Below are 25,325 nucleotides of genomic sequence, written 5' to 3' on the forward strand. Positions count from 1 at the left end.
GACAAATTTAAAAAAAGTTGTCTTTTTCCACTCTCCCTGTACTATGACAGCCATCAGCCAAGCGAGCAAAGAAAAAACAAAATTTATGCTTACCTGATAAATTCCTTTCTCCTGTAGTGTAGTCAGTCCACGGGTCATCCATTACTTATGGGATTATAACTCCTCCCTAACAGGAAGTGCAAGAGGATCACCCAAGCAGAGCTGCTATATAGCTCCTCCCCTCTACGTCATACCCAGTCATTCGACCGAAACCAAACGAGAAAGGAGAAACTATAGGGTGCAGTGGTGACTGGAGTTTAATTTAAAATTTAGACTTGCCATAAAAAACAGGGCGGGCCGTGGACCGACTACACTACAGGAGAAAGGAATTTATCAGGTAAGCATAAATTATGTTTTCTCCTGTTAAGTGTAGTCAGTCCACGGGTCATCCATTACTTATGGGATACCAATACCAAAGCTAAAAGTACACGGATGACGGGAGGGACAGGCAGGCTCTTTACACGGAAGGAACCACTGCCTGAAGAACCTTTCTCCCAAAAAACAGCCTCCGAAGAAGCAAAAGTGTCAAATTTGTAAAATTTGGAAAAAGTGTGAAGTGAAGACCAAGTTGCAGCCTTGCAAATCTGTTCAACAGAGGCCTCATTCTTAAAGGCCCAAGTAGAAGCCACAGCTCTAGTAGAATGAGCTGTAATTCTTTCAGGAGGCTGCTGTCCAGCAGTCTCATAGGCTAAACATATTATGCTACGAAGCCAGAAAGAGAGAGAGGTAGCAGAAGCTTTTTGACCTCTCCTCTGTCCAGAATAAACGACAAACAGGGAAGTAGTTTGGCGAAAATCTTTAGTTGCCTGTAAATAAAATTTCAGGGCACGGACTACATCCAGATTGTGAAGAAGTCGTTCCTTCTTTGAAGGGTTAGGACACAAAGATGGAACAACAATCTCTTGATTGATATTCCTATTGGTGACTACCTTAGGTAAGAACCCAGGTTTAGTACGCAGAACTACCTTGTCTGAATGAAAAATCAGATAAGGAGAATCACAATGTAAGGCCGATAACTCAGAGACTCTTCGAGCCGAGGAAATAGCCATTAAAAACAGAACTTTCCAAGATAACAATTTGATATTAATGGAATGAAGGGGTTCAAACGGAACACCCTGTAAAACGTTAAGAACTAAGTTTAAGCTCCATGGCGGAGCAACAGTTTTAAACACAGGCTTAATCCTGGCCAAGTCCTGACAAAAAGCCTGAACGTCTGGAACCTCTGACAGACGCTTGTGTAAAAGGATGGACAGAGCTGAGATCTGTCCCTTTAAGGAACTAGCAGATAAACCCTTTTCTAAACCTTCTTGTAGAAAAGACAATATCCTAGGAATCCTACCCTTACTCCATGAGTAACTCTTGGATTCGCACCAATGTAAGTATTTACGCAATATCTTATGGTAAATTCTCCTGGTAACAGGTTTCCTAGCCTGTATTAAGGTATCAATTACTGACTCCGAAAATCCACGCTTTGATAAAATCAAGCGTTCAATCTCCATGCAGTCAGCTTCAGAGAAATTAGATTTTGATGTTTGAAAGGACCCTGAATCAGAAGGTCCTGTCTCAGAGGCAGAGACCAAGGTGGACAGGATGACATGTCCACTAGATCTGCATACCAGGTCCTGCGTGGCCACGCAGGCGCTATTAGAATCACTGATGCTCTCTCCTGTTTGATCCTGGCAATCAATCGAGGAAGCATCGGGAAGGGTGGAAACACATAAGCCATGTTGAAGGCCCAAGGTGCTGTCAGAGCATCTATCAGAACCGCTCCCGGGTCCCTGGACCTGGACCCGTAACAAGGAAGCTTGGCGTTCTGGCGAGACGCCATGAGATCCAGATCTGGTTTGCCCCAACGCCGAAGTATTTGGGCAAAGACCTCCGGATGAAGTTCCCACTCCCCCGGATGAAAAGTCTGGTGACTTAGAAAATCCGCCTCCCAATTCTCCACGCCTGGGAATCTGGATCGCTGATAGGTGGCAAGAGTGAGACTCTGCCCAGTGAATTATCTTTGAGACTTCCATCATCGCTAGGGAACTCCTTGTCCCTCCCTGATGGTTGATGTAAGCCACAGTCGTGATGTTGTCCGACTGAAACCTGATGAACCTCAGAGTTGCTAACTGAGGCCAAGCCAGAAGGGCATTGAAAACTGCTCTTAATTCCAGAATGTTTATGGGAAGGAGACTCTCCTCCTGAGTCCATGATCCCTGAGTCTTCAGGGAATTCCAGACAGCGCCCCAACCTATCAGGCTGGCGTCTGTTGTTACAATCGTCCAATCTGGTCTGCTGAAGGGCATCCCCTTGGACAGATGTGGCCGAGAGAGCCACCATAGAAGAGAATTTCTGGTCTCTTGATCCAGATTTAGCATAGGGGACAAATCTGAGTAATCCCCATTCCACTGACTTAGCATGCACAATTGCAGTGGTCTGAGATGCAGGCGTGAAAAGGGTACTATGTCCATTGCCGCTACCATTAGGCCGATTACCTCCATGCATTGAGCCACTGACGGGTGTGGAATGGAATGAAGGACACGGCAAGCATTTAGGAGTTTTGTTAACCTGTCCTCTGTCAGGTAAATTTTCATTTCTACAGAATCTATAAGAGTCCCTAAGGGAACTCTTGTGAGTGGCAAAAGAGAACTCTTTTCTTTGTTCACCTTCCACCCATGTGACCTTAGAAATGCCAGTACTAATTCTGTATGAGACTTGGCAGTTTGGAGACTTGACGCTTGTATCAGAATGTCGTCTAGGTACGGAGCTACCGATATTCCTTGCGGTCTTAGTACCGCCAGAAGAGAACCCAGAACCTTTGTGAAGATTCTTGGAGCAGTAGCTAACCCGAAGGGAAGAGCTACAAACTGGTAATGCCTGTCCAGGAAGGCAAACCTTAGGTACCGGTAATGATCTTTGTGAATCGGTATGTGAAGGTAGGCATCCTTTAAATCCACTGTGGTCATGTACTGACCCTTTTGGATCATGGGTAATATTGTCCGAATAGTTTCCATTTTGAACGATGGAACTCTTAGGAATTTGTTTAGGATCTTTAAATCCAAGATTGGTCTGAAGGTTCCTTCTTTCTTGGGAACCACAAACAGATTTTAGTAAAACCCTTGTCCGTGTTCCGACCGCGGAACCGGGTGGATCACTCCCATTAGTAAAAGATCTTGTACACAGCGTAGAAACGCCTCTTTCTTTATCTGGTTTGTTGACAACCTTGAAAGATGAAATCTCCCTTTTGGGGGAGAAGCTTTGAAGTCCAGAAGATATCCCTGAGATATGATCTCTAACGCCCAGGGATCCTGGACATCTCTTGCCCAAGCCTGGGCGAAGAGAGAAAGTCTGCCCCCCACTAGATCCGCTTCCGGATAGGGGGCCCTTACTTCATGCTGTCTTAGGGGCAGCAGCAGGCTTTCTGGCCTGCTTGCCCTTGTTCCAGGTCTGGTTAGGCTTCCAGCCCTGTCTGTAGCGAGCAACGGTTCCTTTCTGTTTTGGAGCGGAGGAAGTTGATGCTGCTCCTGCCTTGAAGTTACGAAAGGCACGAAAATTAGACTGTCTAGCCCTTGGTTTGGCTCTGTCTTGAGGTAGGGCATGGCCCTTACCTCCAGTAATGTCAGCGATAATTTCTTTCAAACCGGGCCCGAATAGTGTCTGCCCCTTGAAAGGTATGTTAAGCAATTTAGATTTAGAAGTCACATCAGCTGACCATGATTTAAGCCACAGCGCTCTGCGCGCCTGAATGGCGAATCCGGAGTTCTTAGCCGTAAGTTTAGTTAAATGTACTACGGCATCCGAAATAAATGAATTAGCTAGCTTAAGGACTCTAAGCTTGTCTGTAATCTCATCCAGCGTAGCTGAGCTAATGGTCTCTTCCAGAGACTCAAACCAGAATGCCGCCGCAGCCGTGACAGGCGCAATGCATGCAAGGGGTTGCAATATAAAACCTTGTTGAACAAACATTTTCTTAAGGTAACCCTCTAACTTTTTAGCCATTGGATCTGAAAAGGCACAGCTATCCTCCACCGGGATAGTGGTACGCTTAGCTAAAGTAGAAACTGCTCCCTCCACCTTAGGGACCGTCTGCCATAAGTCCCGTGTGGTGGCGTCTATTGGAAACATTTTTCTAAATATAGGAGGGGGTGAGAAAGGCACACCGGGTCTATCCCACTCCTTGTTAACAATTTCTGTAAGTCTTTTATGGCAATTTAGATAAAACTTCAGTCATAACATTAGCCATGTCTTGCAAAGTGATTTGTAATGGCCGCCCTGATGTACTTGGCGCCACAATATCACGCACCTCCTGAGCGGGAGATGCAGGTACTGACACGTGAGGAAAGTTAGTCGGCATAACTTCCCCCTCGTTGTCTGGTGAATTTTTCTTAACATGTACAGATTGGCTTTTATTTAAAGTAGCATCAATACAATTAGTACATACATTTCTATTGGGCTCCACATTGGCCTTTGAACATATTGCACAAAGAGATTCCTCTGTGTCAGACATGTTTAAACAAACTAGCAATTAGACTAGCAAGCTTGGAAAATACTTTTCAAATGAATTTACAAGCAATATAAAAAAACGTTACTGTGCCTTTAAGAAGCACACAAAAACTGTCACAGTTGAGATAACAATGAACCGGATTAGTTATAGCAACCAAATTTTCACATGAAATGCATTAATTTAGCAAAGGATTGCACCCACTAGCAAATGGATGATTAACCCCTTAATATCAAAAAACGGATAACAAATAAAAATATATATACGTTTTTATCACAGTCAAAGCACAGTCTCACAGGTCTGCTGTGAGTGATTACCTCCCTCAAACTAGTTTTGGAGACCCCTGAGCTCTGTAGAGACGTCCTGGATCATGCAGGGAGAACAAGGAAGACTTGTGACTGAATTTCTACTGTGCAGTAAAGCGCCAAAATAGGCCTCTCCCACTCATAATACAACAGTGGGGAAGCTCAGTAAACTGATTTTATTCAAAACAAACGACAGCCAAGTGGAAAATAATGGCCATAAAATTTTTCACCAAGTACCTCAGAGAGAAAAACGATTAACATGCCAGTAAACGTTTTAAATATAAATATATGAAATATTAAAAAGCCTGTTGCTAGTCGCTTTCACTGCCAAAAGGCTATAAGTTATATGTATACAGTATTTTCTTAGTGAAGTGCCATTCCCCAGAAATACTTCAGTGCCAACATACATACATATCAGCCTGATACCAGTTGCTACTACTGCATTTAAGGCTATACTTACATTATATCGGTATTAGCAGTATTTTCTCAGTCAATTCCATTCCTTAGAAAATAATATACTGCAACATACCTTTTTGCAGGTGAACCCTGCCCGCTGTCCCCTGTTCTGAAGTTACCTCGCTCCTCAGAATGGCTGAGAACAGCAAATGGATCTTAGTTATGTCCGCTAAGATCATACACAAACTCAGGTAGATTCTTCTTCTAATACTGCCTGAGAACAACACACTCCGGTGCCGTTTAAAATAACAAACTTTTGATTGAAGAAATAAAAACTAAGTTTAATAACCACAGTCCTCTCACACATCCTATCTATTAGTTAGGTGCAAGAGAATGACTGGGTATGACGTAGAGGGGAGGAGCTATATAGCAGCTCTGCTTGGGTGATCCTCTTGCACTTCCTGTTAGGGAGGAGTTATAATCCCATAAGTAATGGATGACCCGTGGACTGACTACACTTAACAGGAGAAATAGGAGTAAATTAGAAAGTTGCTTAAAATAGCATGCTCTATCTGAATCAAGTCTCAAGTCTGAAAGGCAAATCAGAGGTATAGTTTTTATAAAAATGACAACTGTTCAGCTACCAAACACAAAATTATGAATAATTGGAGCATGAGGATGTGGAGTTATAAAAACGGCCACCTCTGAGGTGTCAAGTATTCAAAAAGCTAGAATCGGTTAAGTATTTTACACATGACTGGACCTGAGACAGACGTTAAGTTATCCGTAGTTTAAACTTAGAACTATGGATTAGCATTTTCTAAAAGGGAAACTTGTTCAGAATATTATTGTAAAATAAACCCAATAAAGGTTCTATGAATTTAAAAAAAAAAAAAAAAAATCATAGTACACTAAGGGTTAGAAACTACCAAGTTCAATTTCATACAATTGACAATCATTTCCAAACCTCAATAACACTTAAGGTAACACAAAAGACAGTGGCAGCAAGAGCAGTATATAGGAAAAAATCTAATGCTCTGTATAAGAAGGCAGTGGCAATAGCAGCATAGCATTTACCAAATACAAATATGGATATATCTCCAGAGTTGATAAACACATGCACTCACAACTAAGGTTCCAATTAACCTTAAAGGGGCACTAAACCCAAATTTTTTATTTCAAGATTCAGATAGAAAATACAATTTTAAACAACTTTCCAATTTACTTCTATTATCTAATTTGCTTAATTCTTGAGCCAATCACACGATGCATCTATGTGCAGCTACCAATTAGCAGCTACTACGCCTATCTAGATATGCTTTTCAGCAAAGGATATCAAGAGAATGGAGCAAAATAAATAGAAGTAAATTAGAAAGTTGTTTAACCCCTTAATGACCACAATGTACCCTGTATGTCACTGGTCGTTAAGGTTTTTTTTCCAGGACATAATAGCACAAGTCTAGCAAGAACACACTATTAATGCCCTCCCTCCTGCAGGCTTTGTGGAATAGAGCAGTCTCAACGCTGGTGGCAAGACCGTGCTATAAAACAATCAAGTCCCAAAAAAAGGCCAATGACATACAGGGTACGTCGCTGGTCCTTAAGGGGTTAAAATTGCATGCTCTTTCTAAATCATGAAAGAAAAAAAAATTGTGTGTTATGTACCTTTAACCATTAGTAAATTCTGATAAAACAGAACAGTTGCATATATTTTATATTTAAATAATTTAATAAATTGCACCTTTAATCTACTCAGAACTTCAAAAAAAGGTCTCAACCTTTTAAAATTAAGTATTGTTATCTTACACTAGCAAGGACGTGAGAAGGAAAATTATATATCCTTAACACAGTGTCGCCCTTTTTTTAATAGAAAGAATTTCCATTACACAAACATGTTTTTAGCTATTTAAACCAAGGGTAAACCATGGTTTGCAAAAAGGTTTAGTTTCTACTACAGCATAGACAGTATATGCCATTTTAAAGTTCTGGTCTTGTAATGGTGCAAAGTGACTTATCAGAAAAAACGGAAAGATTCTGTACTTACTCCTTTGCCACGACCTCTGCTTGGTGATGGTCCTCCAAAAGCAACACTTCTGCTGCCAAATGCACTGCCAGGAAAACCAGGCATTCCTATCCCCAGAGAGCCTACAGCTGCAGGCTTATTGTAGGGTGAAGAAAATCTGCCATAGGAAGAGTAATCGTCTCTTCCTCTTCCATCCATATAATCATTCCTCAATGCTTCACGTGAGTAAGGTGATTCCCAGGTAGACCTGCCCTGGTTTCTACCTTTAAAAGCATGAAGGCGAGTCCAGTAGTTTTCATAGCGATCACCAAAACCATCTCCGAAGCTGTTGCGTTTGAGATCACTATTACCATAGCCAGATCTGTACAGATCTTGCCCAACCAGAGAAGACCTCAAGTCATAAGACTCATAAGGTTCAAACCTGGAAAATTTGCTGTGAGGAGAAAAATAGTGTATGAGCATAATGCAAAGGCATAGTATAAGCATTAGTTGACATTTATCAACTTTTTAAAGTTTTTGTATTTTGTTAAATATTTTTCTTGACTGCTTACATAAGCAAACAAAATAGTTGTAGGCATACCATAACCAGTCTGAAACAATATTGTGCTTCAAGTCTGCAGTATGGCACTTAAGTTAATTAGGAGGCAAAGATCTACTGGGTTACCAAGATTCACTTCTAGTATCTTAATGATACATTTTAGAATTCCCAACAGCTTTATCTGGATCAATACAATTATAAAATTAACATACCACATGAATTGAAGATTGTGATATGCAATTTAAAAAAAAGGGACATTAAACAAAGATTTGAAGCTGCATAAAAATAGCCTCACAAAAGAGAAACATTTTGCAACATACTGTGCAGATTCTCTGTTCTAAAAGGTATTTTTATGCTTTTGAGTGCCATTTTCCACATAGCTCCACCACCCTTTGCAGACCAATCAAAGGATACAAATGGACACATTAGTATTCTTGACCATGTACAGTAAATTAGTGCATAGCAGTGCACTCATAAGCTTGTGTTCATACAGAACCCATTCAATTTCTTCACTTTCGGTGGGTTTCCATTGATTCTGCATTTCTATAAAACATTTTTAGTAATTACTTGAAGTATTTTATAACTACAGTTTAATGTCCCTTTAAAGAAAAAATAAAATACATGTCTGGGATACATGTATGCACATTTTGTACTTTGTGAACTTTAGCATTAAAAGCCACGTATTAGCAAGTGCATTTGTGAACAGGAAAATTCTGTTTTTTATGCTGATGGTTCAAAAGCATCAAGCAGTTTATGTAGCTAATACAGGTGTCAACTAAATCAAATTTAGGTTTATGAAAAGGTCAGTTACTCAAGTTATCACGACAAAAGCAAAAAAAGTGTTTAAAAAGGTTGCATGCATACAAGTTAAAAGGGATTAAGGTTATTTTGAAATAGCCTATTTAAAAAAAAACATATGAAAAGGACATAATATCCATATTCTAAATCACTTTAAATTGATTCAGCATAATTAAGCAGACAAAATATCACCTGAATCTATGTAAAAAGGGAGCTATTTTACCACAAAAATACTTCAGCTCACAATAGTAAGTGTTCTGTGAACAGTAATCCTTCAGCTACATGTTGAGAAAAAAAGCCAGCTTCATCAGTGCTGCCTGTTACACTGCTTTACTGTTATGAAATTTCACAAGATTTCATAGTAAACTTCAACTAATATGGAAAATAAAAGCTATGTCTACACATGCCATATGCACACTCACTCGCAAGTCCGAGGAATAGCATCCTGATTGGCGGTTTAAAGTACCTTTAACATAGGATGTGGCTACAGAGGTAATTTTTAGCTTAAATCTTTTACATAGAGATGTTCAAGTGATATGTTTAAGCATTTGGGCATCAAGCCCCTTTAAGCATCTCTAGTCTTTAATTTATTAAATAAGAATCCCCCCATTGTATTTTAGCCAAGTTCAGCTTCTAAGCATGCTCCAGCAGATAATACCTGTTCACTTTTTCATTCTACCAATAGATATAGCCTAGAAATAAATGTGTGTGTGTGGGGGGGGGGGGTCAAGCTTTACAATTCAGAAACTTAAAAGAAAGGGTTTATGGTGAGGCACTGCATTATAAATTTGCAGGTAAAGTAATTAAAAGGACGCCGCCTAAACCCAAATATTCTTTAAGGATTCAGACAGCATGTAATTTTAAGCAACTTTACTCCTATTCATTTTTCTTTGTTCTCTTGCTATTTTTATATAAAAAAAAAAAAAAAACAGGAATGTAAAGCTTAGGAGCAGGTCCATTTTTGGTTTAGAACCTGGGTTATTGCTTGCTTATTGGCTTGCTAAATGCAGCCACCAATAAAGCAAGGGCTATCCAGGGTGCTGAACATAAAATGGGCTGGCTTTAACGTTTTAAATTCCTGCTTTTTAAATAAAGATAGCAAGAGTGAAAAAATATTGATAGCAGGAGTAAATTAGAAAGTTGCTCTATCTAAATCATGAAAGAAAAAATGGGTTTAGGTATCCTTTAAAGTACATATATTTTGTCTATCCCAACTTGTTTTATGTCCCTTTAAGTAAACAGTACCAGTTTCTGTTCTTTTTTGCGCAATTGTGCATGGTTTCTTATTAGCTATACAGTGCTTGAAATTTAAACAGCTATGGACATGAATCACATCTGCTTATGAGAAACTAATGTGATACAAATTGGTTTATTGGTGGGTGATTTTATCCACCAATCAGCAAGAACCAGCCAGGTTGTTTCCCAAAAATGGACCGGCATTTAAACCTACAATCTTGCATTTCAAATAAAAAAAAAAAACAGAATTTAGAAAATTTAATAGGAGTAAATTAGAAAGTTGATTAAAATTGCTGCTCTATCTGAATCACGAAAGAATTTGGGTTCAGTGTCGCTTTAAATTTGTATCTTACAAAACTGAAGCATATTCCATGATGGCTTTTAAAACATTGGAATTTTTCTAAGCTAAGCTGATTTCTTGTAACTTATACCTTTGCATTGTGTATTGCTAACCCTAAATCTCAGAATGAGCAGACATGGTGTTTGAATCCTGATGCTTTAGTCACATGCAGCATATGTGCATATACCACTGAAAAATTACCTTTTACAAGAAGCATTCATGCTGATAATCTCTTTTTTTTTTTTTTTATTTCAGATCCCCAAGACTTACACTGTTGGAAAGGTTAGGCGATTACTTGGGGGTCTGTAGCTGCTTAGATGTCAGATACAGGCTTCTAAGCAGCATGCCCCCTGCTCCTATAGTTAACATTGTTAATGTTAAATAAAGTTACGTGGTGACGTCACCATGCAAAACGGGAAGCCCCGGCAATGCCTATCATTATGCAGCACCGATCGCCGGGGTGGAAACCCCCAGATCTCCCTCAAGTTGGGAGAGTGCTAGTGACGGCTCTGAGCCGTCATTAGCACCAGAGTGGGAAACCGACGGCTCAGAGCCGTCATTAGCACTCAAGGGGTTAAAGGAAGGGGAAAATGGAGAACCCAGTCTTTCCCATTCATTCTTAATTATGTTCGCCATCTTTATGGGAACCGGGAAAGTCTGGAACAACCCTGTCCTCATAGGCCTCATCTAATTTAGGAATCAAAGGTTCCTCAGGCAACTTAGGCTCTAAAACCTCTAAAGTAGCCAAAACTTCCTTGAGCAGAAAGAGTAAGTATTCAATTCTGAATCTAAAGTCTGGTTCCTCTGCAGCTGGAGGCTTAGAGATAATAGATTCTGACCCAGAAAGCGTATCAGAGGCATCTTAGTCAATGGATAATCTTGTATCATGATATCAATAAGCTAGCAGAATACCCTTGAGAAGGATAGATAGATATATATATATCATAGGCCTTATAATGTGCCTTATTACTATATCACTGTATGCTATTATGGGGTTAATATTTTTGCAGACTCCAAAATGTATTTTTCATTTATACATTAACTTCCCAATATCATAAACTTCTGTATTTGCTTTGCATATGTATTGCTACATAATTTGTTCTGACAAACCACATTGCTACTAAAATGACAGGGGTGATGGGCATAATTACTGCTGACAATGTACTGTTAATCGCACAGGATATAAAGTAATGTGATACACCCATATATGGCAAAGTCACTTCTGCTTTCTGTAAAACTGTAAAAGATTATAACTGTTTGCATTTGTGGTGAATAAAATCAGTATTGCAAAGCATCCATATTGTCTGTCAGTTACTTGGTGATAACTCCAGAATTCTGTGGAAATTGGTATCAGCTACTTTCAGTCAGGGAGTCACTCTGGCCAGAGTCTAAATATTATTACCCCAACAAGAAGGATAGCAATATTTGACCTTTCGCTTGCGCTTAGCAGGGCGAGGTAAAGCACTAAAGGCCGCAGACCCTGCCGTTTGCAACTGCTCAGTAAAGTCTGGCGGAAAAAGGGCACCTTCAGATGGAGAATTAGGAGTGCTACGGGAAGCTGCATGTGTATTGGGAGATGACTAGGGTGCACACCTCACGGGACGGAGACTCCTCGGAGGTGGACAGCTCAGAGTTACTAAACATTAACTTTCTTTGAAATTATCATTGTCAAGGCATGTGGAACATAATTGAGAAAGCAGGAATACCGTGGCCTCCTCACAATAGACAGGTACTAGATTTGGGTAAAGAGGGAGTACCCTCTAACACATCAGAATCCTCCATAGCTTGCGCCTATAAAGCACACTATAGAGAAATAAGCTAAAATGGCACCTTTATACCCCCAATGGCTGGGGCACTCACCACCTCCTATGACCCAGGCCATACAGAGAAACCACAGTAAGTAGCCGCTTCTTCTACAGTAAACCGCACGGTCAGGAAAGAGGAAATCAGTGTGAGCACACCCAGTCATGTGGTGCGCAATGTAGGACTGCCCCTGCTACAGGAATAAGCATGTTAAGCCTGTCGGGCTGCGCAGCCTACAAAACTAAATAACTGTATGGCAAATGGCAAAGCGGGGCGCTGTACAACAAAGGGTTCTGGAATTACAGTACACAAGTCCCGAAATTGTAGCAGTGGCGTGAGCGGCAGTATTGACTGGTTTCAAAAACCCACGCATGCGCTCCTGAAAGGGTCCAGGAATTTTGCGGCGCTCAAAATTGTAGCAGTGACGTATGCAGCCAGGTATGTAATGACGCTAGCACGCATTACAACCAAAATTTGTGAGACAGCTGATGCCACGTCACAGGAAGTGACGTAATTCGCAGTTTTCCCCAAGTTCGCCATTATCCCAGAACACCGGCACTGCTTTATACATCTGCCAATGTCAATTTATTATTTAAAGCTGCTATGTACTGTGGAGCAAATAGGCTATAACATGCAAAAAGCTTATGTACCTTTAACTTCAAAAGCACACTGCCCCTAAAGGTATGACAAGCAGAAAAAATAAACTATATGCTCAATGATAGTGTTTGAATGAGAATTGTATGCCAAAAACTTCAGTATTTTCATTTACCCATTTTCTGCAAAAATGCAGATATGGAAAGTGAGAAAGTTGAAATACAAATTCATAGCGAGGAAAAGCATATGTGGCAGCAAACCAAACACTTAAAGGACCAGTCAACACAGTAGATTTGCATAAACAAATGCAAGATAACGAGACAATGCAATAGCACTTTGTCTGAACTTCAACTTAGTAGATTTTTTCCTGACAATTTTAAAAGTTAAGCATTTTTCCACTCCCCCTGTACCATGTGACAGCCATCAGCCAATCACAAATGCATACACATACCATGTGACAGCCATCAGCCATTCACAAATGCATACACGCTTATTCTTGCACATGCTCAGTAGGAGCTGGTGACTCAAAGTTTAAATATAAAAAGACTGCACATTTAGTTAATGGAAGTAAATTGGAAAGTTGTTTAAAATGGCATGCTCTATCTAAATAATGAAAGTTTAATTTTGATTGAGTGTCCCTTTAAATGGTACACATCTAACAGTCTGGTCACTGAAACAGAAAGCATAAAAAAAAAAAAAGGCAAATAATTTTATATCAAATCTAATAATTTTATGTCAAAGGGAGACTGGTTTTACAAACCATGCAAAAAAATTGGTTAGTTTGCATATTCCTAGATATGGGTAACGGGGAAAGTTAAACTTTCCCATATTTAGAAACGCTCATTGGCTCTAGATGTTTGTCTAGCCATAGAAGAAAAGTATAGGCGAACTCAACCCTGAGCCATACCACATCAAGAAATAAGGGGTAACATTTTAGATGTCAACCCCTAATGAAGCAGGTTCCTCTATAGTCTGCATTACCTGTCACTTGAGCTTTCCCTTGCGTAGGATGGGCCACCAAAGTTGTCTAGTTCTCTTGAAGCATATAAACTACTTTTATAATCTATAAAAGCTGGAGAGAAAGAAGTTAAATTAAATATAAAATAAGTATTTTTTATCCTGTATATGTTTTGTTTACTTGGGCAAACTGCACACAACACTGGTCTTTAGAACAACCAATCTAAACTTGTTACAGAAGTACACAGAGTTGGCCTCAGCTATTTTGCTTTCCTAAGCTCCATTGTCCATTCAGAAAAATTGCAGGAAAGCGGGCAAAAGTAATGTAGTTATATAAAGCTAATATTTAGGATTACAATCTTAAAACCCGTTTAAAAGGAGCAAGAATTCCTATAAAATCAATACAGAAAGTGACTGATCTCAGGCCTACAAAGGCAGAGAAGATTTATCGGCCCCAATACACGATTTGCCTGCAAATATATTAACTTAAAAAAAAAAAGTGGATTTTAACCCATAAGGATCTACAGGAAAAAGTTTTAAAAAGCCCGAGTAGCATGCATGACAAATGCCTCAGGCCCTGTGCTTTGTCTGATCAAGGCCTCGCTAGCTTTGTGCTACCATATTTCATAACACGGAAAACTAGTGCATAATTGAATATATATAGTCAAAGTTAATGTAAGATGAATAAATTATACCGTCAGTTATGCGACCAAGGGCTTCCACTGCAGCGGGCAATCCGGACGCCATTACTGCAACTCAGGGCCTGGTTTTCACCTCACAAATTGTACACAGCAGAGTAACGTCGACCGGAGCCTTCCTAAAATCGTACAGAGCCGGTAGTCTAGAGTAGACGAAAGAAACCGACAGCCGCACTCACTACCTAACCAGGAAGCTACTGACACACAGCACGCGAATCATGACAGGAAAACGCAAGCTGTGGCGTTACGTTAAATTAACTCGTACGCGATTGGCTGGCTAGACGGATGCTTGTCACGTGATATAAAAGGGTTGCGTACTATTACGTTAATGACGGCCAATAATTAACCTGTTACAGCCAGGATAGCAATTGCTAACAACAGTGGTTTATAAAACTTGTATATAACCAGGATTGTTATGTCTCTAATAGTTTCAGCAATAGATTGTAACAATGAGTTATTTACAACAAATATATATAGTACTCGTTTTCACACACAACAAATTAAACCTTATCTTTTTATTTTGTGATTCAAACAGAGCATACAATTTTAAACCAGTTTCCAATTTACTTCTATTATCAAATTTGCACCATTCCCATTGTATTCTTTGTTGAAGAGATACCTAGGTAGGTGTCAGGAGCACTATTTGACAGGAAATAGGCGCTGCCAGCTTGTGCTCTTATAAATGGATAACATTGTTGCTAAACTTCTGCCATATAGTGCTCCAGACATGCGCATGCTCCTGAGCTTATGGTCCTGCTTTTCAAAAGAACAATACAAAGAGAACAAAGAAAATCTGATAATAGTAAATTGGAAAGTTGCTTAAAATTGCCTGCTCTATTTGAATCATGATGGAGAAAAAAAATAGGATTTCATGTCCCTTTAACCCCTTAGTGACCAAAGATGTTCTTACCGTTAAGGACCAGGGCTATTTTCACATTTCTGCGGTGTTTGTGTTTAGCTTTCCTTACTCATTTACTGTACCCACACATATTATAGAACGTTTTTCTCGCCATTAAATGGACTTTCTAAAGATACCATTATTTTCATCATATCTTATAATTTACTATAAAATATGATTTAAAAAAAAACACCAAAAAAACACCCATGCTAAATAGTTTCTAAGTTTTGTCCTGAGTTTAGAATTACCCAATGTTTACATGTTCTTAAATTCAGCAAAAACTGAGGCCTAGATTTAGAGTTGGGCGGTAGCCGTCAAAACCAGCGTTAGAGGCTCCTAACGCTGGTTTTTACCGCCCGCTGGTATTTAGAGTCAGTCAGGAAAGGGTCTAACGCTCACTTTCCAGCCGCGACTTTTCCATACCGCAGATCCCCCTACGCCATTTGCGTATCCTATCTTTTCAATGGGATCTTTCTAACGCCGGTATTTAGAGTCGTGGCTGAAGTGAGCTTTAGAAATCTAACGACAAAACTCCAGCCGCAGAAAAAAGTCAGTAGTTAAGAGCTTTCTGGGCTAACGCCGGTTTATAAAGCTCTTAACTACTGTGCTCTAAAGTACACTAACACCCATAAACTACCTATGTACCCCTAAACCGAGGCCCCCCCACATCGCCGCCACTCTATTAAAAATTTTAACCCCTAATCTGCCGACCGCACACCGCCGCCACCTACGTTATCCCTATGTACCCCTAATCTGCTGCCCCTAACATCGCCGACACCTACATAATATTTATTAACCCCTAATCTGCGGCCCCCAACGTCGCCGCTACCTACCTACACTTATTAACCCCTAATCTGCCGACCGGACCGCACCACTACTATAATAAATGTATTAACCCCTAATCCGCCTCACTCCCGCCTCAATAACCCTATAATAAATAGTATTAACCCCTAATCTGCCCTCCCTAACATCGCCGAAACCTAACTTCAAGCATTAACCCCTAATCTGCCGACCGGAGCTCACCGCTACTCTAATAAATTTTTTAACCCCTAAAGCTAATTCTAACCCTAACCCTAACACCCCCCTAAGTTAAATATAATTTTTATCTAACAAAATAAATTAACTCTTATTAAATAAATTATTCCTATTTAAAGCTAAATACTTACCTGTAAAATAAACCCTAATATAGCTACAATATAAATAATAATTATATTGTAGCTATTTTAGGATTAATATTTATTTTACAGGCAACTTTGTATTTATTTTAACCAGGTACAATAGCTATGAAATAGTTAATAACTATTTAATAGCTACCTAGTTAAAATAATTACAAAATTACCTGTAAAATAAATCCTAACCTAAGTTACAATTAAACCTAACACTACACTATCAATAAATAAATTAAATTAAATACCTACAATTATCTACAATTAAACCTAACACTACACTATCAATAAATTAATTAAATACAATACCTACAAATAAATACAATGAAATAAACTAACTAAAGTACAAAAAATAAAAAAGAACTAAGTTACAAAAAATAAAAAAATATTTACAAACATTAGAAAAATATTACAACAATTTTAAACTAATTACACCTACTCTAAGCCCCCTAATAAAATAACAAAGACCCCCAAAATAAAAAAAATGCCCTATCCTATTCTAAAATTAAAATAGAAAAGCTCTTTTACCTTACCAGCCCTGAAAAGGGCCCTTTGCCGGGCATGCCCCAAAGAATTCAGCTCTTTTGCCTGTAAAAAAAAAACATACAAACCCCCCCCCCAACATTACAACCCACCACCCACATACCCCTAATCTAACCCAAACCCCCCTTAAATAAACCTAACACTAAGCCCCTGAAGATCTCCCTACCTTGTCTTCACCTCACCAGGTTCAGCGATCGGTCCAGAAGAGGGTCCGAAGTCTTGATCCAAGCCCAAGCGGGGGCTGAAGAGTGACGTCCATCCTGCGGCTGAAGTCTTGATCCAAGCGGCGGCTGAAGAACTCCATCATCGGGCTGAAGTCTTGATCCAAGCGGGCGCTGAAGAAGTCCATCATCGGGATGAAGTCTTCTATCAAGCGGCATCTTCAATCTTCTTTCTTCCGGAGCGCAGCGGGGCCATCTTCTTCCCAGCCGACGCGGATCCATCCTCTTCAACCGACGCCTACTCGTCGAATGACGGTTCCTTTAAATGACGTCATCCAAGATGGCGTCCCTCGAATTCCGATTGGCTGATAGGATTCTATCAGCCAATCGGAATTAAGGTAGGAATATTCTAAATGGCTGATGGAATCAGCCAATCAGATTCAAGTTTAATCCGATTGGCTGATCCAATCAGCCAATCAGATTGAGCTCGCATTCTATTGGCTGATCGGAACTTTCATGATTTAGATAGGGCATGTAATTTTAAACAACTTTGAAATTTACTTTTATTATCAATTTTGCTTTGTTCTCTTGGTATTCTTAGTTGAAAGCTAAATCTAGGAGGTTCATGTGCAAATTTCTTAGACCTTGAAGACTGCCTCTAATCGGAAAGCATTTTGACAGTTTTTCACCACTAGAGGAGCAAGCACTGATTGGCTAAAAATGCATGTCTGTCAAAAGAACTGAAATAAGGGGGCAATTTGCAGAGGCATAGATACAAGGTAATCACAGAGGTAAAAAGTATATTATTATAACTGTGTTGGTTATGCAAAATTGGGGAAAGGTAATAAAGGGATTATCTACCTTTTTAAACAACAAAAATTCTGGTGTTTACTGTCCCTTTAAGTTTTTTAAGTTTTTTTTTAAATTCTGTAAGCTTTTTTAAAGATTTTTAAAGAGATTTTTTAAAATATAAAAAATATTTAAAAGAATATTCATAATTTTATATTTTTTTAATAAATTTTTATACATTTTCATAATTTAAAATATGTATAAACTTTAAAAATCAGCCAATATGTATGTACGAAAGTATATAATAATTCCACATTATAATCTCTTAAAGTACACGCTGCGATAATACTTGAGTTGCTGAAGTATATATTTTTTAACATTTAATTTCTCAATATGTTATATATCTAATGAATTAAAGATGTTTTCCCATTTATTTATTTCAAGTATTAGGCAATAACTAGATAACATGGAATGTCTTTTTAGCAAATAAAGTTTATAGCGTTCTTATACCTTATATATTTTTAAAACATCATCAAATAATATCTATTTAAAAACCAATCCGTTTTTTGAGTAATATACAAATTGGTGGTTCAGCAAATAGAGGCTGCATTACCAATGAAAGACTGCCCCTATCATTACAATTCTAAAAAGAACTATAAAAGGAATACCATTAGAAGGAAAGAACAGGCTTGACAAAGGCTCTGTTAAGAGCTGAAACGCGTTGCTGGAAATTCTCTCTCTTCACACTTGTGGCTACCAAGAGACACCGTACTCCAGGAAACACAGAAGTTACACGAAAAAACGTTACAGCGGAGGGTGGAATTCCAGGACGTGTAGGGGAGAGGAGCTGCGTGGCTTTCTTCTCTTCATTCAAGTGGGTTCCCGGAGCTATTTGTGCAGGCGGTATAACCGCCAATCTGGATTACAAATACTCGGAGCTCCAGAGTTAATTAAGATACAATTTCTCTCCTGGCATAGTGTATGCAGGCTTGTCGAATTTGAAATCACAGGCTCTTGAATACTTTAAATGAAAATAGTTTTTTATTGAATTCTTCCAAATCAACACATAGATAGTAACAACATTAGCATTGTAGAACAGTGCAAAAGATATAAATTACATTCAGCCTATTTTGTCCTCGTATAGAGACTACACAGTTTATCCATACAGTCTCCACAAGTTGGCTTAAAGAAAGACATCCGTTATAACGAGTAGAACTCTTAAAGTAGTAATAGAAAAGAAGGAATAAAAGGATATTCCATTTGAAAAAGAAGAGAAGAAGGAAGAAAGAAGAGAAGAAGGAAGAAAGAAGAGAGGTAAAGAGAAGTGTAATTAAAGCACTCATGGGTATTTCTATCTATCTAGTCCGTTTTCCAAACCTGCCCTATCTCTAAGCGCCCTTCTTGTTTGCATTCTCATTGAGTCTTCCCAGACTATCCAATCCTCCCATACTTTAAGAAATTCCTGTCTTTTGTCTAACAGAGAAGATGCTATAGTCTCCATTTGATAATAATATCTAATTTTGTTTATTATAATATCATAGTGGGGCACTGTAGTTTTCCAAAATTTTGCTATCACTGTTCTGACAGCAGTGCATATTATACCCACTAGTTGTAATGATTGCCTACTAAGGCCTTCAATAGGGAAATGTAGAAGGGCTTGTTCAATAGTTAGTGCGATTCGTCTATTAAAGATCTTACTAAGTAGCTCGGAGGTGGACTCCCATACTTTATTGCTGTCGTGGCACTCCCACTGTCAGCCGTTAGGAATCAGTCCGGGGTTTAACCCAACTGTTAGTGTGAAAAGTAAAAAACACGCTAGCACACTGAGAAATAACCAGGACGTGACCCACTCAGGAAACAAATAAGGTAGGTTACAAAAATAATAAATGTTCCTTTAACCCCTTAATGACCACATCACTTTTCCATTTTCTGTCCGTTTGGGACCAAGGCTATTTTTACATTTTTGAGGTGTTTGTGTTTAGCTGTAATTTTCCTCTTACTCATTTACTGTACCCACACATATTATATACCGTTTTTCTCGCCATTAAATGGACTTTCTAAAGATACCATTATTTTCATCATATCTTATAATTTACTATAAAAAAAATTATAAAATATGAGCAAAAAATGGAAAAAAACACACTTTTTCTAACTTTGACCCCCAAAATCTGTTACACATCTACAACCACCAAAAAACACCCATGCTAAATAGTTTCTAAATGTTGTCCTGAGTTTAGAAATACCCAATGTTTACATGTTCTTTGCTTTTTTTGTAAACTATAGGGCCATAAATACAAGTAGCACTTTGCTATTTCCAAACCATTTCTTTTCAAAATTAGCGATAGTTACATTAGAGCACTGATATCTTTCAGGAATCTCTGAATATCCATTGACATGTATATATTTTTTTTTAGTAGACAACCCAAAGTATTGATCTAGGCCCATTTTGGTATATTTCATGCCACCATTTCACCGCCAAATGCAATCAAATAGAAAAAATTGTTCACTTTTCACAAATTTTTTCACAAACTTTTGGTTTCTAACTTAAATTATTTACAAACAGCTTGTGCAATTATGGCATAAATGGTTGTAAATTCTTCTCTGGGATCCCCTTTGTTCAGAAATAGCAGACATATATGACTTTGGTGTTGCTTTTTGGTAATTAGAAGGCCGCTAAATGCCACTGCGCACCACACGTGTATTATGCCCAGCAGTGAAGGGGTTAATTAGGGAGCATGTAGGGAGCTTTTTGGGGTAGTTTTAGCTTTAGTGTAGTGTAGTAGACAACCCCAAGTATTGATCTAGGCCAATTTTGGTATATTTCATGCCACCATTTCACCGCTAAATGCGATCAAATTAAAAGAAACGTTAATTTTTTCTCAATTTTAGGTTTCTCACTGAAATTATTTACAAACACCTTCTGCAATTATGGCACAAATGGTTGTAAATGCTTCTCTGGGATCCCCTTTGTTCAGAAATAGCAGACATATATGGCTTTGGCATTGCTTTTTGGTAATTAGAAGGCCTCTAAATGCCGCTGCGCATCACACGTGTATTATGGCTAGCAGTGAAGGGGTTAATTATGTAGCTTGTAGGGAGCTTGCAGGGTTAATTTTAGCATTAGTGTAGAGCTCAGCCTCCCACCTGAAACATCAGACCCCCTGATCCCTCCCAAACAGCTCTCTTCCCTCCCCCACCCCACAATTGTCCCCGCCATCTTAAGTACTGGCAGAAACTCTGCCAGTACTAAAATAAAAGGTATTTGGCCCTTTTTTTTTTAAAAAAAAAAAGCATATTTACATATGCTGATGTGTAGGATCCCCCCTTAGACCCCAACCTCACTGATCCCCCACCATACTGCTCTCTAACCCTTCCCCTCTGCAATAATGGGCGCCATCTTGGGTACTGGCAGCTGTCTGCCAGTACCCAGTTTTGTAACAAAATGTGCCTTTTTTTTTTTTTAATTCCCTTTTCTGTAGTGTAGCTTTCCCCCCCCACCGAGACCAACCCCCAACCCCTTCCAGGACCCTTAGATTGCATTTAAGTTGTTTTTTTTTCAACTTTTTAACTTTTTTTTTTCTGTAGTGTAGCGGTTCCCACCCGCTCCCGCCCCGTGCACGCGCCCGCCCACCACCCCCGTGCACGTGCGCGCCCCCGTAGCTCCCGCCCCCCTCCACTCCACATAGCGCACCGATGGCCGCCACCCGCCTCCCACGTAAGCTCCCACCCACCAACGATACCGGCCATCGATGTCCGGTGCAGAGAGGGCCACAGAGTGGCTCTCTCTGCATCGGATGGCCAAGGGGGGTTATTGCAGGATGCCTCCATATCGAGGCATCACTGCAATAACCGGAAAGCAGCTGGAAGCGAGCAGGATCGCTTCCAGCTGCTTTCCAGACCAAGGACGTACGCCACACGTCCTCGGTCATTAACTGACTTTTTTTTTGAGGACGTGTGGCGTACGTCCTTGGTCGTTAAGGGGTTAAGCAGGATAGCCACAAAAGAGTTAGCGTCCCTTTTAGTAGATTTGAATCAAACAAATGATAAAGTTCTCTTTAGCAACTTGTAAAAGTAAATGTCCCTTTAAGCGGGTTTGCAACAAACAAAAGATAAAGTTCTTTTTAGCAGCTTGTAAAAGTAAATGTCCCTTTAAGCAGGTTTGCAATAAACAAAAGATTATGTTCTCTTGAGCAGCTTGTAAAAGTAAATGTCCCTTTAAGCAGGTTTGCAACAAACAAAAGACAATGTTCTCTTTAGCAGCTTGTAAAAGTAAATGTCCCTTTAAGCAGGTTTGCAACAAACAAAAGATAATGTTCTTTTTAGCAGCTTGTAAAAGTAAATGTCCCTTTAAGCAGGTTTGCAACAAACAAAAGATAATGTTCTTTTTAGCAGCTTGTAAAAGTAAATGTCCCTTTAAGCAGGTTTGCAACAAACAAAGATAATTGCTTACTTTAGGCAGGACTGTAGCAAGACAAGAGATTGAAGCAGACTCAGACAGGCAAAGGCAATTATATCCAGAAGTTAGTTTGAGGGACAAGGCAAAAGCAAGGTCAGGCAGGCAATAGTCGGTATCCAGGCGTCAGTAGAAGGGATAAGGCAAAAGCTAGGTCAGGCAGGCAATAGTCGGTATCCAGGAATCAGAATAGGGATAAGCAAGGTCAGGCAGGTTCAGGATAAAGTACTCACAATGCCGGAGTTAATCCAACAAATGGGCCCCGAGTAATATCTCCCGCCGTGGTTTAAAGACAGGAGCGGCGACGTCATCAGAGGGAGTGTCAGAGGACACGTCACGTTGCTAGGCAACGTGACGTTATTCACGCAGAGAAGATCCGGGAGCCGCAGCGACACGGCGATGAACGGGAGGATCGTGACACCCACCACATATGAACGTACGTACCCTCAGCTTGGCATCCCCGATAACATTGAGCTGGCCTTACTGCATTTATGTCTGATTGATAATTCTTAAATCTGCTTGGATAATTATACCACCTGTAAGCTGCTTTGATGTAATTTTCTTTTAAGTTTGCGCTAATAGAGCAGGCCATACCCTTTTGGATTATGGTAGCCCATTCTCCTGTGTCTCTGATAAGGTTGGTTTCATTTTCCCATTTTTTAATAAAGTATAGCTTCTCCGAACTTTGTTTCGAGTACAGAAATTTATATAGGTTAGAAATTGTACCCCTAATTCTAGAGGTGGAGTTACAGACTTTCTCAAATATCGTAGGGCTGTTTGGTGCTCTGAGTTTGCGGACTTCGTTTACCTTAGCTTTTAATTGGAGATAATGAAACCATGAGTGTGGTGTGGAAGGCAATATATCGTTATGTTGTTGAAACGTGATGACCTCAGAGTTTCGGAGTGCATCAGCGATTCTGTATAAACTTTTATTGGCCCATATCACATTAACTTGGTTATTACGGCTGTCTGAGAACATCCACAATGGTGTAAGAAGTGACCCTTCTGGAATTAGCTTATATCTCTTTTGCAATTTGTCCCATGTACCCAAAGTGTGTGCTAATGAGGTGTATTTAGTCCAGAGACCTGGTCTGTCCTTTTTAGGTGTCCAACAAATCTGACATATTTCTAGCTGAACCCATGCTAAATCGCTGGCTGAGTTATGTAGGAGCGCCATCTGGGCTAATCTAGCCGCGTTAAAATAAACTTGGAGATCAGGAACTCCCAAACCCCCTTCTGATTTGGGTTTCAAAAGAGTACTTCTGTTTATTCTTGCTTTTTTGTTAGCCCAAATAAATTCAAAGATAGTCTTTTGGACCATTTTAAGGTCTCTGGGAGGTATATCTATAGGCAATGATCTAAATAAATATAGCAGTTTTGGCAGTATTACCATTTTACTGACAACCATTTTCCCATAAAATGAGATTTTATAAGTGCTCCAGATTTTCATTTCATTATGTAGATATTTATATAGCGGGGGATAATTAAGTTTATAGAACTCTTTTAGGTTATATGGAATTAGTACTCCAAGGTATTTAATCGCTTGGGTGGCCCACTTAAAATTAAAGTTGATTTCCAACAGTTTTTTGGTATGGCTGGGGAGGTGAACCTCAATCGCTTCACACTTATCGTTATTTAGTTTATAACCCGACAGGGTGCTAAACTTTGACAGAAGCTCATATAGGGCTGGTAAAGATAATAGTGGCTTGCTAATCATGAGTATGGTGTCATCGGCAAATAAGGAGAGTTTGTGTTCCGTATTACCTACATTTATACCAGTGATGTCGCTTTGGTTTCTTATACTAGCTGCTAAGGGCTCAATGAATATGGCGAATAGGAGGGGCGACAATGGGAACCCCTGTCTGGTACCGTTGTGTATAAATATTCTTTTGGATTGATACCCCGCTATTCTAAGATAGGCTGACGGATTACTGTAAATGGCTTGTATTGCTTTGGTAAAGGCCCCTGAAATCCCAAACTGCGACAAGGTTTCTAACATGTAGTCCCAATGAATACGATCGAATGCCTTCTCTGCGTCCAGTGATAGGAACAGAGAAGGCACCTTTTCTCTTGCTGCAAAGTCTACCAAATCTATTATCCTGCGGATATTATCCGGGGCCTCTCTTCCAGTAATGAACCCCACCTGATCATTCAAAATTAGTTTAGATATATCTCTGTTTAGTCTAGTGGCCATTATTTTAGTAAGAAGCTTAAGATCTAAGTTTATAAGTGAGATTGGCCTATAGTTTTTACAGTGAAACTTATCCCTACCTGGTTTAGGGACCACACATATTCGAGCCATTAACCATTCTGTTGGAATACTACCTCCCTCCATTATATAATTAAATGACTCCACCAAATGGGGAACCAAATCCACTGAGAATTTTTTGTAGAAGCTGCCCGAATACCCATCAGGTCCAGGTGCTTTATTGCTTTTAAGTTGTTTAATTGCAATGATTATTTCTTGGGCCGTAATTGGGGCATTTAATTGGTCTAACGCTGTTTGTTCTAGTTTAGGTAAATGGCAATCTTTTAAAAACTCCTGTATTTTAGTTTTTCTAGAATCTATCTGGTTTTTGGACAAGCAGTATAGGGACTGATAAAAATCAGCAAAAGAATTAGCAATCTGCAGGGGGTCATTAGTAGTGAAACCCGATGAAGTCTGAATCTGGGGTATAGAGGAGGATCTAGTAATATTCCTGATCTTCCTAGCTAGCATGCGGTCAGGCTTATTGGCGTAAATAAAGTATTGTGCATCAATGATCCTTAGAGAAGCTAACGCTTCTTCATCAAGTAGCTTATCTAATTCTTTCTTTTTAGTTGCTATTAATCTAGTTAAATTGGGGCTTCTAGTCGCTATAACCTGAGGAAGAAAACCGGGTTTGGTTCGTAACACCACCTTATCCGAATGGAAAATAAGATAAGGAGAATCACATTTTAATGCCGAAAGCTCAGATACTCTTCGAGCAGAAGAAATAGCAACCAAAAATAAAACTTTCCAAGATAATAACTTAATATCTATGGAATGCATAGGTTCAAATGGAACCCCCGATCGAACTTTAAGAACTAAATTCAAACTCCAAAGAGGAGCAATTGGTC

General features: G+C 39.4%; 1 protein-coding gene across 1 annotated transcript in view; it reads right to left on the reverse strand.

Moving 5' to 3' along the window:
* The window catches only part of LOC128640700 (DBIRD complex subunit ZNF326-like), a 91,704-nt gene extending 77,239 nt beyond the window's left edge, over nt 1-14,465 (reverse strand). Inside the window, 3 exon segments of the mRNA XM_053693128.1 lie at nt 7,274-7,685; nt 13,543-13,633; nt 14,214-14,465. Coding sequence (XP_053549103.1) covers nt 7,274-7,685; nt 13,543-13,633; nt 14,214-14,265 — 555 coding nt within the window. The 5' untranslated portion in view covers nt 14,266-14,465.
* Nucleotides 14,466-25,325: the final 10,860 nt, after the last annotated feature.

The sequence above is a fragment of the Bombina bombina genome, chromosome 10 (genome assembly GCF_027579735.1).
Source record: "Bombina bombina isolate aBomBom1 chromosome 10, aBomBom1.pri, whole genome shotgun sequence".
Taxonomy (NCBI): Eukaryota; Metazoa; Chordata; class Amphibia; order Anura; family Bombinatoridae; genus Bombina; species Bombina bombina.